This window comes from Podarcis filfolensis (assembly GCF_964270895.1).
Source record: "Podarcis filfolensis genome assembly, chromosome: 3".
NCBI lineage: Eukaryota > Metazoa > Chordata > Lepidosauria > Squamata > Lacertidae > Podarcis > Podarcis filfolensis.
The window spans coordinates 118,748,047-118,766,330 of NC_139606.1; the positions used below are offsets into that span (position 1 = coordinate 118,748,047).

Sequence of the window (18,284 nt, forward strand, 5' to 3'; positions counted from 1 at the left end):
GGGTTGGACTAGATGTCCCTTGGGGTACCTTCCAACTCCACAGTTCTGTGATTCTGTGAGTCTTGTGGCACCTTAAAGCCATGATGGTGGCACGGGTTTTTGTGGAGCAGGAAAGAATCTGCAGAGCCTGCCACCCAGACAACGCTGGGCTTGATGGACTGCGTACAGAGATTTCAAATATATTTTCTCAAGTAAATTGCCCTGAGCTGGCAACTTATTTCTGTCTTGAGAGAGAGAGAGAGAGTTAAAAATTCTGTTGCGAATCTTTGATAACATTGCAAGCGCGCCATCTGATTTGCATCACTTTCACTGAGGCCTGTAAAACTTTGACCTCTGTGAAGGACATCACACCCCATCTAGTGCAGGCAGGAGAAGATATTCTGCACAGACACACACGGTAATGCTTGCGGTTTTAATATTAGCGTAGGGGCTTTCTAGGAACAAGAAAGGAAGTATGCAGAACTCCGTGGGGGAAATAAAGGCAGAACCATCTTGGCGCTGGCTGGAAGATGCTGCCTCAAGAGACCCCAAAAGGTAAGACTGTAGCTTTGGCCCTGAGCTTGCTGGGGCTATGAGAGGAGAATTGAGAGTCACCCTTGGGGTACGATGTTCTGCCCCCCTCCGCTGAAGACTCCAGATGTAACTATGCATACAATAAACCATATTTCTAAGACACTAGCCTCCACTGTGCCTCCATTTCCTCAACGGAAACACAATCCCGGATGAACGCATGGAATAATAATTATTTTTTACTATTATTACTTGTACCCTACCCATTAAGGGACACGGGTGGCGCTGTGGGTTAAACCACAGAGCCTCAAGCTTGCCGATCAGAAGGTGGGTGGTTCAAATCCCCGCGACGGGGTGAGCTCCCGTTGCTCAGTCCCTGCTCCTGCCAACCTAGCAGTTCGAGAGCATGCCAGTGCAAGTAGATAAATAGGTACCGCTCCGGCGGGAAGGTAAACAGCGTTTCCGTGTGCTGCTCTGGTTCGCCAGAAGCTGTTTAGTCATGCTGGCCACATGACCTGGAAAGCTTTCTGTGGACAAGCGAGATGAGTGCCGCAACCCCATAGTCGCCTTTGACTGAACTTAACCACCCAGGGGTTCTTTAAATAATAATAATAATAATAATAATAATAATAATAATAATAATAATAAGTTGTTATTTATACCCCACCTATCTGGCTGGGTTTCCCCAGCCACTCTGGGCGGATCCCAACAGAATATGAAAAACACGATAAAACATCAAATATTAAAAACTCCCCTAACTTACCTATTGGCAAGGTTCAATAGCAAGCGAAAGGAACAGCATTTGAAACACACTCCATGTCTTGGGTCCCACGCCGACCTATATCACATCCTGGGGCTGCCAGTTCCCGCTCTGTCCCTTTCGTCCCTTTCTGCCTTTGAGAAAACCTTCATTCGAGAAACCTGTTCTAAAATACTTAGACCCTCCCAGCGCTAGGACATTGGTGATTGATTAGGCTCTGGAAGGTATCCAAGATAACACTTTGAGAGAAATTAAAAACACCTCCTTGCCTACAGATCCTGTGAAACGCCATGTACCTGAAGGGCAGGAGTCTTAACTTTTGGAAGCGGTTTCAATAACACGACACCTCTTCTCTTTCTCTCTCTCCCCCTCCTCCTGCCCCCCTTTTCTTGCCCTCTACCTGGAGATACATTTGAATGCGAGCCAGCTTGTTTTGACCGCAGCGTGCAGAAGGCTCGCCTCTGCAACTCAGCCCTGCTCCAAAACAGCCGCTAGTAAATCTCAGGACTTTGCAGAAGTTAAAATGTTAATTCGTAAACTGGGTTAGAAACAAGTTAATGCACCCATCATGATCCCATGGAAAGACTTTAAGGAGGGAAATGTAGAAAATGTAACTGGGGGGGGGGGGGGAAGACATTGCACATATTTTTGTAAACCATGAAATCTTTAATAAAAATATGTTTTAAAAAAAGGAGGAGGGTTGGAAGAAGGGCTTCAGTTCAGAGTACTTTTTAATGTGAATCTACAGTGCAGGTTAAACCACAGAGCCTAGGACTTGCCGATCAGAAGGTTGGCGGTTCGAATCCCTGCAAAGGGGTGAGCTCCCGCTGCTCAGTCCCAGCTCCTGCCAACCTAGCAGTTCAAAAGCACTTCAAGTGCAAGTAGATAAATAGGTACCGCTCTGGCGGGAAGGTAAACGGCGTTTCCATGCGCTGCTCTGGTTCGCCAGAAGCGGCTTAGTCATGCTGGCCACATGACCCGGAAGCTGTATGCCGGCTCCCTTGGCCAGTAAAGCGAGATGAGCGCCGCAACCCCAGAGTCGGCCGCGACTGGACCTAATGGTCAGGGGTCCCTTTACCTTTACCTTTACATAAGTTGCGCTTTCTTGAAGCAACGCACAGGCAGAACCAGCCATCCTTCAAAATCTGCAGTTCTCTGAATTTTCCAGTGCAGTTCTGCAAACGATACGGTGTGTGTGTGAAAAAAATGTGTACGTTAGGGGAAAGAATGCACCAAAATGAATGTGTTGTGTGAAAAAACCCTGGAGAAAAAATGCACGGTATTAGGCAAAGGTGGGTTTAGCAGGAGAAATTTGCACACTGAAATGCTGACAAATTTTCGTGAGGATTTTCTTAAAAATAAAATAAAATGGCAAGCCAGCGCAGAAATGTGGGGAACTGAACTTATGAATGGAAAAATGAGAAGCTGAAATCGACAGGTCCTCTGCTTTGAACAGTGGAATCAGAAAAAAATGTCAAGGAAGGGTCCTCACACTATATGTCAAACAGTTATTTTTTTGTGCCGGTTGATGACCTTCATTTTCCAACAAGGCTTTTAAGTGATTTTAAAAATCCCAGTTGGTGTCTGTGTTGGACTTGAAATAGTTTTTAGATATATATGTTTACTGCTGGTGTCTTTTTAATGGTCAAACTGCTTCGGGATTCTTTATGGGATCCGTAAGTTAAATAAATAAATTTATGGTGCTTGGAACCCTTCTCAGGACGGCAGAGACAAGGGACTTCTGCATCCCTGACCATTCTGACAGTCCATCAGTAAAATGACTTCTGATTGGCCAGCTGCACTATGCATCGGGCATAGCTGAGAGAGGGACACAATCCTGTCCTTAAAAAACAGAACCACAAACAGAAAACAAAGAGGGTCCTGCCGGGAGAGGCAGCAGCAGGGTGAAGAAAACAAAACAATGTGGGTGGCAACTCTAAGATGAAGTGATGGAAGTGGGAAGAGAAAGTATTTATTAGCACCTACCGTCACCTGCCAAATGTTGCCCAGAGTGGTGCATGCTCCGGTTATCTCCCGCTTGGACTGCAATTCGCTCCATGTGGGGCTACCTTTGAAGGTGACCCAGAAACTACAACTAGTCCAGAATGCGGCAGCCAGACTGGTGACTGGGAGCGGCCGCCGAGACCATATGACACTGGTCCTGAAAGACCTACAATGGCTCCCAGTACTGATCTTTCAGATCAGAACCAGTAAAGGCGGTGAATGTCCTGTGTGAGTGTCTGGAGGCGGTTGGAGGATGGATGGCGGCTATCAGATTGAGGTTGAATCCTGACAAGACAGAAGTACTGTTTTGGGGGGACAGGAGGCGGGTGGGTGTGGGGGACTCCCTGGTCCTGAATGGGGTAACTGTGCCCCTGAAGGACCAGGTGTGCAGCCTGGGGTCATTTTGGACTCACCGCTGTCCATGGAGACACAGGTCAATTCTGTGTCCAGGGCAGCCATCTCCCAGCTCCACCTGGTACGCAGGCTGAGACCCTATCTGCCTGCAGACTGCATTGCCAGAGTAGTGCATGTTTTGGTTATCTCCCGCTTGGACTATTGCAATGCGCTCTACGTGGGGCTACCTTTAAAGGTGAACCGGAAACTACAACTAATCCAGAATGCAGCAGCTAGACTGGTGACTGGGAGCGGCCGCCGAGACCATATGACACTGGTCCTGAAAGACCTACATTGGCTCCCAGTACGTTTCCGAGCACAATTCAAAGTGTTGGTGCTGACCTTTAAAGCCCTAAATGGCCCTGGTCCAGTATACCTGAAGGAGCGTCTCCACCCCCATCGTTCTGCCCGGACACTGAGGTCCAGCGCCGAGGGCCTTCTGGCGGTTCCCTCACTGCAAGAAGCCAAGTTACAGGGAACCAGGCAGAGGGCCTTCTCGGTGGTGGCACCCGCCCTGTGGAACGCCCTCCCACCAGATGTCAAAGAGAAAAACAACTACAGTGGTACCTCGGGTTAAGAACTTAATTCGTTCCGGAGGTCCATTCTTAACCTGCAACTGTTCTTAACCTGAAGCACCACATTAACTAATGGGGCCTCCCGCTGCCTCTGCGCCGCTGCCGCACAATTTCTGTTCTCATCCTGAAGCAAAGTTCTTAACCCGAGGTACTATTTCTGGGTTAGCGGAGTCTGTAACCTGAAGTGTCTGTAACCTGAAGCGTCTGTAACCCGAGGTACCACTGTAACAGACTTTTAGAAGATATCTGAAGGCAGCCCTGTTTAGGGAAGCTTTGTATTTTGTATCAGACTATTGTATTTTAATATTTTGTTTGAAGCTGCCCAGAGTGGCTGGGGAAACCCAGCCAGATGGGCGAGGTATAAATAATAAATTGTTATTATACTGGCTAATATTTATAATGTTTTAAATGGATGATTAAAAAAAATTGCTGTATTTGCAGTGCAAAAAATATAGTCCATAGGCTGATTTCTGAGAGTTTCCATCGTGTTGCCTCCTGGATCTTTGGCACCCTAGAAATGCACTCTGCTTCATGGCAGAGTCCCACAATTTGGTGTCCTCCATGTTTTGGACTACAACTCCCATCAGCCCCATCCAGGACAGCCATATATGATCCTGGGGCTAATGGGAGCTTGGACACGCTGGCTGGCACTGATGGGAGTTGTAGTCCAAAACGCAATAGAAGGCATCCGTTTGGGGAAAGTTGGCTTTCTGGTATCTCAGCCAGGCTCATCCTTGTTTTTTTGGGCCTCGGGTCTTTAGCTGAGCTAGTATTTCACAGCTCCTGAGTTCATAACCCCAAAGCCACCGACCAGCCCTTTCCCTATCTGGTTTCATCTCTCCAAAAGCCTCCCTGGTCGTGCATAGTTTCTCGCTGAGCTGTGCTGGAACGACTCTCTCCAGCCATTAAATCCCACTCACGTCACTTTCTCCCACATCCACCCCCCCCTTCTCTCTGGGGCTCGTGCAGAAGAATCCTCTGGCAAGGCTGCCTTCTGCACCTGCTACTCCTCCAAACCCCTTTCTTCTGCCTCGGAAACTTCTGGCTGCGATGAATGGGCTTTGCAGCGATTCACGGTGCAAGGAGACACCGTAGGCAGCAGCGAAAGAATATGAAACTGGGGCGGCTCATTCTTTCATCTTCCCCTATTGCTTTGTGCATTATGTAAGTTGAAATCTGAAATATACTCGGAGCCGAGAGTGGATTTCATGCTCTTTATTCAGCACATAGTGATGAGAAGGAATGGAAGTTTACCCAAAGTATCTGCTTTATATACATTATTTACACAATGGGCTGCACGTGATTGGCTAATTCCGGGATTCTCCTGTAGGCCAATCAGGTTGCGGATTCACTTCCACCTGGAGTTGGATTGGGTGGCTCCTGCGGACCAATCAGACTGCTGCATTCTGGATCCTATTGTTCTAGGACCAATCAGACTGCTGCATTTTGAATGCGGCAGCTAGACTGGTGACTGGGGGCGGCCGCCGAGACCACATAACACCGGTCTTGAAAGACCTACATTGGCTCCCAGTACGTTTCCGAGCACAATTCAAAGTGTTGGTGCTGACCTTTAAAGCCCTAAATGGCCTCGGTCCAGTATACCTGAAGGAGCGTCTCCACCCCCATCGTTCTGCCCGGACGCTGAGGTCCAGCGCCGAGGGCCTTCTGGCGGTTCCCTCATTGCGAGAAGCAAAGCTACAGGGAACCAGGCAGAGGGCCTTCTTGGTAGTGGCACCCGCCCTGTGGAACGCCCTCCCATCAGATGTCAAAGCGATAAATAACTACCTGACATTCAGAAGACATCTTAAGGCAGCCCTGTTCAGGGAAGTTTTTAATCTGTGATATTTTAGTGTATTTTTGGTTTCTATGGAAGCTGCCCAGAGTGGCTGGGGAAACCCAACTAGATGGGCGGGGTACAAATAATAAATTATTATTATTATTATTATTGGATCCTATTCAACTCAGTACATAACAAAATCCACAGGTGAAATGAAGAGCAAACGGTGCGATGCATCGATGATGAAATGAAACCCATGCTGCGGAAGGAGGCAGGGGCAGCACAGCCAAGGGGGGGGGGAATGCGTCAGGAGAAAAAGCTGTGGGGTTGGAGACAGGCAAGCAAGATGGGGAGGCCAATATCTGCTCAAAATGAAGCTGAGGGACCCTAGGCCTGCACTTCAAAACAAAGGAGGGGTTAGCTGGGTCTCTTGCTTTTACTTTAACTGATGAGCTCAATAGGAATCTCAGAATTGTAGAGGTGGGAGGGGTCCCTGAGGGTCATCTAGTCCAACCCCCTGGAATGCAGGAATCTCAGCTAAATCATCTATGGCAGGTGGCCACCCAACCTGTGCTTAAAAGTCTCCAGTGAAGGCGAGACATCTACGTTCCGAAGGAGTCCATTCCACTGTCAAACAGCCCTTACCATCAGAAAGTTCTTCCTGATGTTTAGTCTGAATCTCCTTTCTTGGAACTTGAAGCCATGGGTTCGAATCCTGCCCTCCAGAGCAGGAGAAAACAAACTTGTTCCATCCTCCATGTGACAGCCCTTAAGATATTTGAAGATGACTCTCCTATCTCCCTTCAGTCTCCTTTTTTTCTGGGCTTAACATCCCCAACTTCTTCCATTTGTTGTTGTTTAGTCATTTAGTCGTGTCCGCCTCTTCGTGGCCCCCTGGACCAGAGCACGCCAGGCACTCCTGTCTTCCACTGCTTCCCGCAGTTGGGTCAAACTCATGCTGGTAGCTTCGAGAACACTGTCCCACCATCTCGTCCTCTGTCGTCCCCTTCTCCTTGCGCCCTCCATCCTTCCCAGCATCAGGGTCTTTTCCAGGGAGTCTTCTCTTCTCATGAGGTGGCCAAAGTATTGGAGCCTCAGCTTCAGGATCTGTCCTTCCAGTGAGCACTCAGGGCTGATTTCCTTCAGAATGGAGAGGTTTGATCTTCTTGCAGTCCATGGGACTCTCAAGAGTCTCCTCCAGCACCAGAATTCAAAAGCATCGATTCTTTGGCGATCAGCCTTCTTTATGGTCCAGCTCTCACTTCCATACATCACTACCCCTTCCATACTCCTTCCATACGATTCTTCATTTTATTTGAAGCATGCATAAACCACCCAACACTTGCAAACATAATGGCAGTGTGCAAAAAAGAGAAACAAATTCAACGTACCAAGTTAAAAACTTAAGAATACATTAAATCAATTTGTTAAACCAACAGTGGGGTCACACAAACCGGTGTGCAATGCCTATTTCTGCCTCTAGCAAAAAAAACAGCAACCCCAGAACAACTACCTCCCTTTTCCATCTGGTGCATTTTCACCATGACAAAGTTCCCTCCCTATTTTCACTGTTTGCTGCTGCTCACTTTTTCTGGGACCCCAAGAAATTGGGGTGGGAGGCCCGTCCTTCAAAGGACATTCTCTGGGAGCCTTGTAGAGACATCCCCTATGCCGCCTCTAGAGGGAGCCGCAGCTATGGTCCTTGGATCAAGTGGAAATAAGCAGCCGAAATCTGAACATGATTTGTGTAGCACTGAGATACTGCCTTGCAACATATATGTATATAAACGACGGTTGCCGTATTTCAAACAGTGAAAATCCAGATAGAAGTTGTTCGCCCAGACTTCAGTATTCCGGATACGTCTGGTAAATTCTGGATATATGGCAACCCTAAACTGTGCCAAAATTAGGGGTGGGTGAATCTGTCAATTTCAATTTCTCTGTTTCTCATTTTTCCAGTCTTAAGTTCAGTTCTCCACATTTCTTCATCAGATTAAGATTTTTTTAAAAAAAATTTTTTTAATGTCTGCATGAAAAATTTGTTAACCACTGCCTTTTAGGTCTGTAGCTTTGCCGTAGATTGAGTCACATTTTTCCAAGCAACTTCCCTTGATAGAATGTGTTTTTGTTTATTATTTTCATGAATATGTACATTTTTTTTTTGGTGTGTGCCAACACTCGGGCAGCTGCTAACAGATAAATTATCCTATCAGCAGATTCCAGGCAGGCCCTCCAAACTCAAAGCCCCACCCTGTAAGGACAGCAATTTTTGACTGTATTTCTGACACTCCCAGGAAGTGGGAGTAAATACCGGTTATAACCCAGGAAAGTTGGGGGTAACTGTTTTTTCTTAGAGGCCGCCAACACCTGTTTTTTCAAAAAATAAAAAAATTGAGCAGCTTGTTAACTGACCATTATAAGAATCTTGTAACATTAAGAACTGGGTGCCTGAGTTTGCTTGCTTTCCTCCTCCCTGCCCATCGCTTTTTTCTTTTTGTGCTGTGTCTGTTTAGATCTTAAGCTTAAAGGCAGGAATTATGTTTTCTCGGTAAGCCACTCTGTAAGCCGTTCCAGCTGAGGAGCGGAGGTAGAAATGCTTTGACTGGCTAAACAAACGAAACTGCAGAACCCACGTGACGTTGGGATTTATTTTTGGGGCCTGCCTATAAATAGGCGAGCTGCCTTCTGTGGTTAAGCGGTTAACTGAACACTCTCAGTCACGCCACTTGTGCAAACTCTGACCTCCTTTGCAGCCCAACAGCGACAGATAAGGTATACTGATTTGTTCAAGACAAACAAGAACTCCCAACGCCACCGCTTGCAAGGGATCATGCCTTGCCAGCTGAATAAACCTCGTATAAACCTGCAGTCGTGTTTGCCAACTTCATAGGGCTTGTTCCAGGCTTGTGGCATACACTCCTCATATATCCTGAAAGCTCTGGCCCAAAGGAAGCAGGCAGAACCCAGCTCATCTTGTTTCTTGATTCCTGAACTTCCTTCTGCCACAGAATGCAAAACTGCACTCACGTGGCTGGCAGGCGTCTGCTGTCCTCGCAAGTAATGGCCTGAACATGCATCAATTTATTTGTATGCTGCTTTTCCATAGTTAAAACCATGCTCCAGGTGGCTTTCAACATGAAAAAGATTACATAATTCTTCTTTTTCTTTGGCGATCACTTGTAGCTGAATAAGATTGTCTTCCATGAACACGGTCTTAACAGTGAGTCCGTAAGTGACTGTGGGGGCCAATTCTGGACCCACTCGTCTTTCCACAGCGGGGACATAGGTTTCCGGGTGGGCGTTGGTCACGGCGAGGGTTTGCCAAGTGTGCCTTCCTCTTAGCACGTTTCTCCCTTGCGTCCTGAGTTTGAGCATCTTCAAAGCCCATGGCACCTTTGGTAAAGGCTGTTCTCCAATTAGAGCATTTGCAGACCAGTGTTTCCCAGTTGAAATATACTCGGATTTCATGCTCTTTATTCAGCTCATAGTAGTGAGGAATAGAATTTCCCCTGAGATGTCTGTTTTATATACATTATTTACACAATAGGCCCCACGTGATTGGCTAATTCCGGGATTCTCCTGTAGGCCAATCAGGTTGTGGATTCACTTCCACCTGGAGTTGGATTGGGTGGCTCCTGCGGACCAATCAGACTGCTGCATTCTGGATCCTATTGTTCTAGGACCAATCAGACTGCTGCATTCTAGCGGCGCGAATCAGGGACAGCGTCCAGGAGTGCCGGAATCCCACAGGAGGGCTTTGTGCCTAGTGCCCCCACCCCCACAAATTCGGGGGTGGTATAGGGCACAGCAGGCAAGGGCCGTCCCCCCCCACAATCCTGGGGGGGTTAAGGAGGCTAATTACCCCATCATAGCCTCCAAATTACCTCGTGTGGGTCGGAGAGATGTTATTGTCAGCCATCTTCCGATGCGCCACCTAGTGGCCCCCCCAAAAGTATATTGCCTTAACTTTTAGACTGTAAGCTGCATGGACCAAGTGTTGGCACTTGGTAAATATAGGTCAACTGTGTTCAGGTAGAAATAGCCTGGCAAGATTGCTGGTTGGAAGGATAAAGAAAACTTAAGGTTTATTACACATGGCAAACAAAGCCATTCTAAGGGCAGGTTCTACATGTGCCCAAGATGGAGCCAATAAGTTGGCCCCAGCGCAGGCTAGCTCATAATGACTGAACTTTTAGATGAAGCAGGAAGGAAGTAAAGTCTGGAAGGATTTTCCAACAACTCAGTGGTTTTCTGACTATCGCCCCCTCTGGTTCTGGTGGGTTATTGCAAGCTTTGCTTCACTCCCAACAGTGGGGACCTCACTTTAATTTATTTATAGGAAACATTTATATCCACCTTTTGCTAAAAAGTGCCAGGTGGCTAGGCTAGTCAAACAGGAGATAAACCAATAAAATGTAGGAGCAGGATAAGCTGTGTAAATTATCCTATAAAGTGTCACGTTCACTGGTAGGGTAAGCTGAATCAATTCATTTTTTAAAAACAGTGCTGAGCCCTTGTGTTACAGTTCACAATAAAAACCCTTTCTAAGATCACTCATGCCACTGTTTGCAACTACTGTAAATCCTGATTATCTGAGAAGGAATAAATAACACCAGAAGGATGCCAAGAGTATTGTGGTTACAGTCAAAATATTTTCATGAGCAGCACTGGACGAGTTTTGCTTTTGGGATCTCACGAGAGTCTCTAGTTTGGCAATGCTTGGGTGTCATTAACTTTGTCTGCTGCCAGCGCTTGCAGAGTTTATCATTAATTATTATGCTCATTATTAACTGCACTTCTAGCTCCTCCTTGGAGAATTCTGAACGTGGAAAAACACACAGAAATGCATTCCTTCTGGAACTAGATTTCAAATTTGGGGCGGGGGAGGATGGACAGGGGAAAGACGTGGTCAGGAGAAGCCAAAGATGTCCAGATGTGTAATTTCCTTGCGTGTTTGCTGTTAAAATGTTCACCGGCCAACTCCGTCAAATGTGCCAGCAATGTCACATGACCTACGAGCTTCTCACAGGCATCTGGTCGGCAACTGCGAGAACAGATTGCTGGAGTAGATGGGCCTTTGGTTGGATCCAGCACTTTGCCTCTTCTTAAGTTCTCAGGTTATGACAGTTTTAAAAAATGGCGATTAGAGAGACGACTGTTTTTGGCCACACAGAGAGGGATCTGGCTGAGTACAGGTTCAGATTCAGGCCCAGCAGTTCAAATCTAACGTTTTGGCTGTTACCCTGTGTTGGTTTTCATGACAACAGGACACATAGGTAAAGGTAAAAGGACTCCTGACCATTAGGTCCAGTTGTGGCCGACTCTGGGGTTGCGGCGCTCATCTCACTTTATTGGCCGAGGGAGCCAGCGTACAGCTTCCGGGTCATGTGGCCAGCATGACTAAGCCGCTTCTGGCGAACCAGAGCAGCGCACGGAAACGCCGTTTACCTTCCCGCCGGAGTGGTACCTATTTATCTACTTGCACTTTGACGTGCTTCCGAACTGCTAGGTGGGCAGGAGCTGGGACTGAACAATGGGAGCTCACCCTATCGTGGGGATTTGAACCGCCAACCTTCTGATCGGCAAGTCCTAGGCTTTGTGGTTTAGACCACAGCGCCACCCGCGTCACATACACAAACTCAAATGATGCTTGCATCTGCAAGTACAAGATGTGTCCTCCTCCTGGCTCCTGCTGCCTGGTCCAAAACTGAAGATGTGATGGGAGACCTTTTTGCTTCTTATAATTCTAGGAGTCGTAGCTTGTTAACGGGTGCTGAAAGTTTTTAGGAGACCCTCTTTCCTTCCACAGAGCTACAATTTCCTGAGGTCCTGGAGAAGAAGGAATTTCAGTCTTTTGGGGATCTCTGGGAAATCCTATTCTGTGGTTTGCTTTTGCCTGATTTGCAGGATCACATCTCAGCTGAATGAGCTGAGATATGAACATGCCTTTCGCCTGTCAATACAGACCCTTCGTTCGCCACCCCCTATTTGTTCTGAGTCACAATTAAACTAGGAATTGTTGATTCAGGTAGGTAGCCACGCTGGTCTGATGCAGTCGGAAAAAATAATAATTGTCCAGTAGCACCTTAGAGATCAACTAAGTTTGTTCTGGGTATAACCTTTTGTGTGCATGTATAGGATCAGGTTTAAGGTTCTGGTTTTAACCTTTAAAGCCCTATATGGCCTGGGACCCTTGTACCTACGGGACCGCCTCTCCTGGTATGTCCCACGGAGGACCTTCAAACAAAAACATCTTGGAGGTCCCAGGCCACAGGGAGGTTAGGCTGGCCTCAACCAGAGCCAGGGCTTTTTTGGCTGTGGCCCCGATCTGGTGGAACGCTCTGTCCCAAGAGACTAGGGCCCTGCGGGACTTGACATCTTTCCGCAGGGTCTGCAAGACAGAGCTGTTCCACCAGGCCTTTGGCCAAGGCACAGTCTGACCCCCTCTCTCCTTTGGTAATCCTCACAGAACTCTGACCCAATGGTTGCCATTAATTTGACTCTGAATTGATTTTAGAATGAATTGATTTTAGAATGCTGTGTTACTTTTATTGTTGTTAGCCACTCTGAGCCCGGCTTTGGCTGGGGAGGGTGGGATATAAATAAATTTTTTTTATTATTATCTATTATTATACCCAGAACAAACTTAGTTGGTCTCTAAAGTGCTACTGGACAATTTCTTTCTTTCTTTCTTTATTTGTAAGCATTTACCTGCAAATGGCAGAAAGAAGAAGGCAGTTTTATCATTTATTTTTTAATTTTATTTTAAAAGAGGTTGCCTGCTTCAACGTAAAGTCCCACCCACCCATGCAGGATACTTTAAATTGCTGGTAAGACTTTTAATGTAATTTGGCGTCTTTCATCTAGCTAGAAGGCTGATCGTTTTAAATTTCCGCCTCCACTCTGGGCACTGATAGTCGGAAAATTGAGAAAACCTTTGAAAGGGTGGAGGTGGCGATGAGGGGAAGAATCAAGACCCCGGCTGCTCCTTTGAGACAACCTAAGTCAGATAGCGTGTGCAGCGTTAAAGCACATCCTGTACGAATGAACCGTGGAGATGGTTTTGCATGGCCTCTCTTGAGTAATTGCATGGAATATCTAATTGTGCAGAGTCTCTAATTGCACAGGGTGTCTAATTTAGTAGGTGCTCTTCTGAAAGAGCCTCCTTTCCCCTTCTGCAGGGAAAGTTGCAGGCAAGAGCATTTGGGACGGGGCGAATGGCCCCCACCTCTTCCTTCGCTGTTTCTTGGCTCTGCGGCACATTAGCACATCTGGAAATACTTCCTTGCCTCTTCAGCTGTGAGTGGAACTGAGCAAATCTGTTTCAGATGCTCTATGGAGACAACAGTCACCATTTCTCTCCATCCCTCTCTCAGAGAGAGAGAGAGAGAGAGAGACACCAGGGCTGGCTGCAGCAAAAAAAGAACTTTCATCAATGTGTGGGGGGGAAATGGGACGCCTTTCCTAAGCTCTAAGACAAAGAAAAAGTCCAGCTCGTTCCTTCCCCTTCGCTGGGGGGCTCCAACACTAGAGTAGCCTTGCAGGGCACCGTGGCTTCACAAGCACAGGCAAAGGGTGCTCGAATTGCCCCAGATTCGTTGTCTGATGCTTTTTGCACAGGCCCAGAAGAAGGCAGCAGGGAGATGCAGGAAGAGAAGGGGCCAAATGGAGAAAGCAGAATGCGGAAAATAAAAGGGACCTGTTGATTCAAACGTATCTAACCTGATTTTGCTGCTTTATTGTTCTGTTTCCACACCCTGTAAAAAACCACAACAACATCACAACCCAAGGTCCTTATGTCAGAGGTGGTTTTATAGTAGCGTGACTGGTTCGACCATAATTGGTGCCGCACTGCAGGGGGTACCACAATAACAACAACAACAATAACAATAACTTATTATTTATACCCCGCCCATCTGGCTGAGTCTCCCCAGCCACTCTGGGCGGCTTCCAATCAAGTGTTAAAAACAATACCGCATTAAATATTAAAAACTTCCCTAAATAGGGCTGCCTTCAGATGTCTTTTAAAGATAAGATAGCTGCTTATTTCCTTCACATCTGAAGGGAGGGCATTCCACAGGGCGGGCGCCACCACCGAGAAGGCCCTCTGCCTGGTTCCCTGTAACCTCACTTCTCATAATGAGGGAACCGCCAGAAGGCCCTCGAAGCTGGATCTCAGTGTCCGGGCTAGACAATGGGGGTGGAGACGCTCCTTCAGGTCTACTGGGCCTTTGAGGCCGTTTAGGGCTTTAAAGGTCAGCACCAACACTTTGAATTGTGCTCGGAAATGTACTGGGAGCCAATGCACATCTCTCAGGACCGGTGTTATATGGTCTCAGCGGCCACTCCCAGTCACCAGTCTAGCTGCCGCATTCTGGATTAATTGCAGTTTCCAGGTCACCTTCAAAGGTAGCCCCACGGTGAGCGCGTTGCAGTAGTCCAAGCACTGCTGTAGAACGGAGCGCAAGATGCAAGGGGCCGCCAGATTTTAGTGTCGCACAGGGCACCACTGATATTTGAATGCCCAAGTCAGGCTACAGATGCAGAATGCCAAAGGTGTAGGTAGAGAGTTCAAGAACAGCATCAAATATCAAGAAGTAGAGGTTCCAGATCAAGGGAAGTAATAGTACCACTCTATTCTGCCTTGGTCAGAACACATGTGTCCAGTTCTGGGCACCACAATTTAAGAAGGACATTGAGAAGCTGAAATGTGTACAGAGGAGGACAACCAAGATGATCAAGGGTCTGGAAACTAAGCCATATGAGGAACAGTAGAAGGAGCTGGGTATGTTTAGCCCATGAAAGAGGAGACTGAGAGGATATATGAGAGCCATCTTCAGATATCTTGAGGGCTGTCACTTGGAAGATGGAGCAAGCTTGTTTTCTTCTGATGGTAGGACCTGAACCATTGGCTTCAAGTTACGAGAAAGGAGACTCTGACGAAATATCAGGAAGAACTTTCTGACAGGAAGAGCTGTTGAGCAGTGGAATGGTTTCCCTTGGGAGGTGATGGACTCTCCTTCCTTGGAGGTTTTCAAGCAAAGATTGGATGGCCAGCTGTCATGGAAGGCGGGAACACCTGAAGGCCCTGTAGAATGTCTGTCCTGTGACATTTTTTCTGAATGGAGAGGAAAAGAAGTAACAGTGAATTGTCACTGCAACAACTAACGAGAGTGAGTGTGATGGCCTGGGACTTGGGCTCGACTCGGAGCCAGAGGAGACTCAGTCCGCACCTTATCCTTTGCCGCAGGCATCATCTGAACCAAGTCTGAGGCCTGATCCTGAAGAGTCCCAGTCTGCACAGGTTCCCCTGCAACAAACACCAGCTGGGCTGAGTCAGGGGCCTGAGCCTGCCCTGGCTCCAGATGCAGGGATGACCTTGTTGCCTCCAGCTGGGCCATCACTTACAGCTGCTCCACTACCGGTTGGGTCAGGGGAGGCTGAGGCGGCCTCTGGGTCTAGTAGAATCATAGAATCATAGAATCATAGAGTTGGAAGAGACCACAAGGGCCATCGAGTCCAACCCCCTGCTAAGCAGGAAACCCACCGACGTCTCCCTAGCTGCAGAGACTCAGGTCTGAGAGAAGGAGAGACCTGAGTACTCGCAGGAGGAGTGCTCACCTTTGGGCGAGACAGGAAGGTGAGTCACCGGGGAATCAGGACCGGCCACTATCCTGACAGAGACTGCTCAGAGATTGGGGTGGCACGTAGAAGTATGCTTCATGTTCAGTTTCCTCTCTCTTTTCTTTAGCGTGGGGTGTCTGACAGGGAATTGGTGCTGCTGGAAAAATCTGCTTTCCAAAAACCCGGTCCAGAAGGCACCAGGCTATGGAATGGTGTTGCTAAGAATAGGCATATTGAGGGACAAGCTCACAAACGAAAACCTTGCATAAATTTAAACCTGCAATGCAGTGCTTTAACTGCAACACAACTACCCCCAAAGAGCAGTTGTGGTAACCTTGCAATCTTGTAATTCCTGGCCCAGCTGACAAACACAGAAAAACATCCCCGCTCCCAGGTCATTTCCTCCTTACCGTTTCCCATTTATCTTGTTCCTTTATTCTCCTCCTTATCTGGATGTTGGGGGAATGATGACTGGATTTTTAACAATTCCACGAAGGCTCCCAACAAGAATGTGGTTTAATTATGAGATGCCTCCATAGTTTTGTAACTCCCAAAGGGATAATGTATCAACTTCTTCTTCTAGTTTCGGTCATAATTCTTCTCCTTCCTTCCTATTATGACTTACTGCTACAGATTTGAAAAGTCTCATTTGGAACATTCCTGACCAGTGAAAAAGAAAACAGTTACGGAAAATGTTCGTGGTCACCCACATCTCTTAGGGTCTTCTTCCTCTTTGGTGACTACTCATAACCGAGTAAGATTGTCTTCCACAAACACGGTATTAACAATGAGTCCGTAAGTGACTGTGGAGGCCAATTCTGGATCCACACGTCCTTCCACAGTGGGGACATAGGTTTCCGGGTGGGAGTTGATTATGGTGAAGGTTTGCCAAGTGTGCCTTTCTCTTAGCATGCTTCTCCCTTGTGTCCTGAGTTCGAGTGTCTTCAAAACCTACAACACCTTTGGGAAAGGCTGTTCTCCAACTGGAGCGCTCACAGGCCAGTGTTTCCCAATTGTTGGCGTTTATGCTACTTTTTTTTAGATTTGCCTTGAGAGAGTCTTTGAACGTCTTTTGTTGACCACCAGCATTACACTTTCCATTTTTAAGTTTGAAATAGAGTAGTTGCTTTGGAAGACGATCATCAGGCATCCGCACAACATGACCAGTCCAACGAAGTTGAAGAATCATTGCTTCGACACTGGTGATCTTTGCTTCATCCAGTACACTGGTATTAGTTCATCTGTCTTCCCTAGTGATGTGTAAAATTTTTTGGAGACACCATTGATGGAATCTTTCGAGGACTTGGAGATGGCGTTTGTAAGCTGACAGTATTTTACAGGAGGAATCTGAGTACACCCTGGAACTTGAGATTTGTGCAGTCGAAGTGGATTAAAGCACTCTTATTTGATAATTTTATTGAATAGAATTTAAATACCGCTTGAGTGTAGAAAACCTTAAGGCGGTTTACGAAAAGAACAAGATACTGTTGCCCTAGTGCAACAAATCCACAAGAAAAAAAGAATCAGACTCGTTGCAGTTTGGAAAGGTAATGGGGAAATTGCACTGAGAAGTGTGGAATGAACGATTAGCCGGGAGACTTAGTTGCAAATCAGGGTTAATGCTTATTTTCATATAACCTCTCCATAAACAAATAAGAACAAATGCTCAGAAAATACTGGATATAATCCAAGCTTTTTGCAAGCGAATCAGGATGGATGCTGAACAAACAGGTCACCTTTGGTTAGTGAGAAGCAGTAGGACGCACTCTTGATGCAATGTTCCCCCCAAAATAGGCTGTTTGAAGTTTGTCTGTCTCCTGTATAGTTCATAGACTGGGATGGGGGCGGGGGGCGAATTGCCTTTAGTTCCCATTAAATGGCTAACCTACCCAATTTGTACTTTGCAAAACAATATGCAAAACAAAGCACAGCTTACCTTCAAAATTCACACTTGTCTGAATCTTGCAGTGTGGTTCTCCAGACAAGTAAAATATATAAAAATGCATATACTGGGGTAAAGCGTGTGAGGGGGAAAATGCACATATTGGTGGAAATAGCATACATAACACTGGGGTAAAAATGTATGTGTTAGGCAAAACTGCATATGAAATTGTACATCGTAGGAGGAATTCACACTAGGATGCTGGTGGGTTTTCTGAGGACATTAAAAAAAGGCCTGATGTAGAAATACGAACAGCTGAATTTAAGGCTGGAAAAGTGAAGAAATGAAATTGTCAGATTCACCCATCCTTACTCAGACTGAGAGGAAAACTTGGAGCCACGACTTCTATGTAGATTTTGAACCTCTGGAGCAGATTTCTCTGAAGAAATTAACTTCTGGCTTCTGCTTTAATGTTTCAAAATGAAACGAAATGCGATGTAGTTAGAGAATTAAATAAATGGCCAAGACTTGCTATGGTCTCTGAAAATCTGAAGGTCTCTCTCTCACTTGCTATTTAATTAACTATTGTACAGTAATTTACTGCCCTTGACTACAGACCTAAATGATTTAGCTTGGGGTATTGTGGGTACATATTTCATCCTGTGGCGATGTCTGACTTAAAAAAAAGAAGAAGTTTAATGTGCCTTTAATTACAGAGCTCTAATGAGGTGACAATGAAATTATTAGTCTGTTTTTCGC

At 46.6% G+C, this 18,284-nt stretch overlaps 1 protein-coding gene across 1 annotated transcript in view; it reads left to right on the forward strand.

The window, feature by feature from the left end:
* The first annotated feature begins 419 nt into the window (after positions 1–419).
* The window catches only part of LOC310758605 (uncharacterized protein), a 64,960-nt gene continuing 47,095 nt past the window's right edge, over positions 420–18,284 (forward strand). Inside the window, exon 1 of the mRNA XM_083605343.1 lies at positions 420–534. Within this exon, the coding sequence (XP_083461469.1) occupies positions 455–534 (80 nt within the window). The 5' untranslated portion in view covers positions 420–454. The remainder of the gene's footprint in view (positions 535–18,284) is intronic.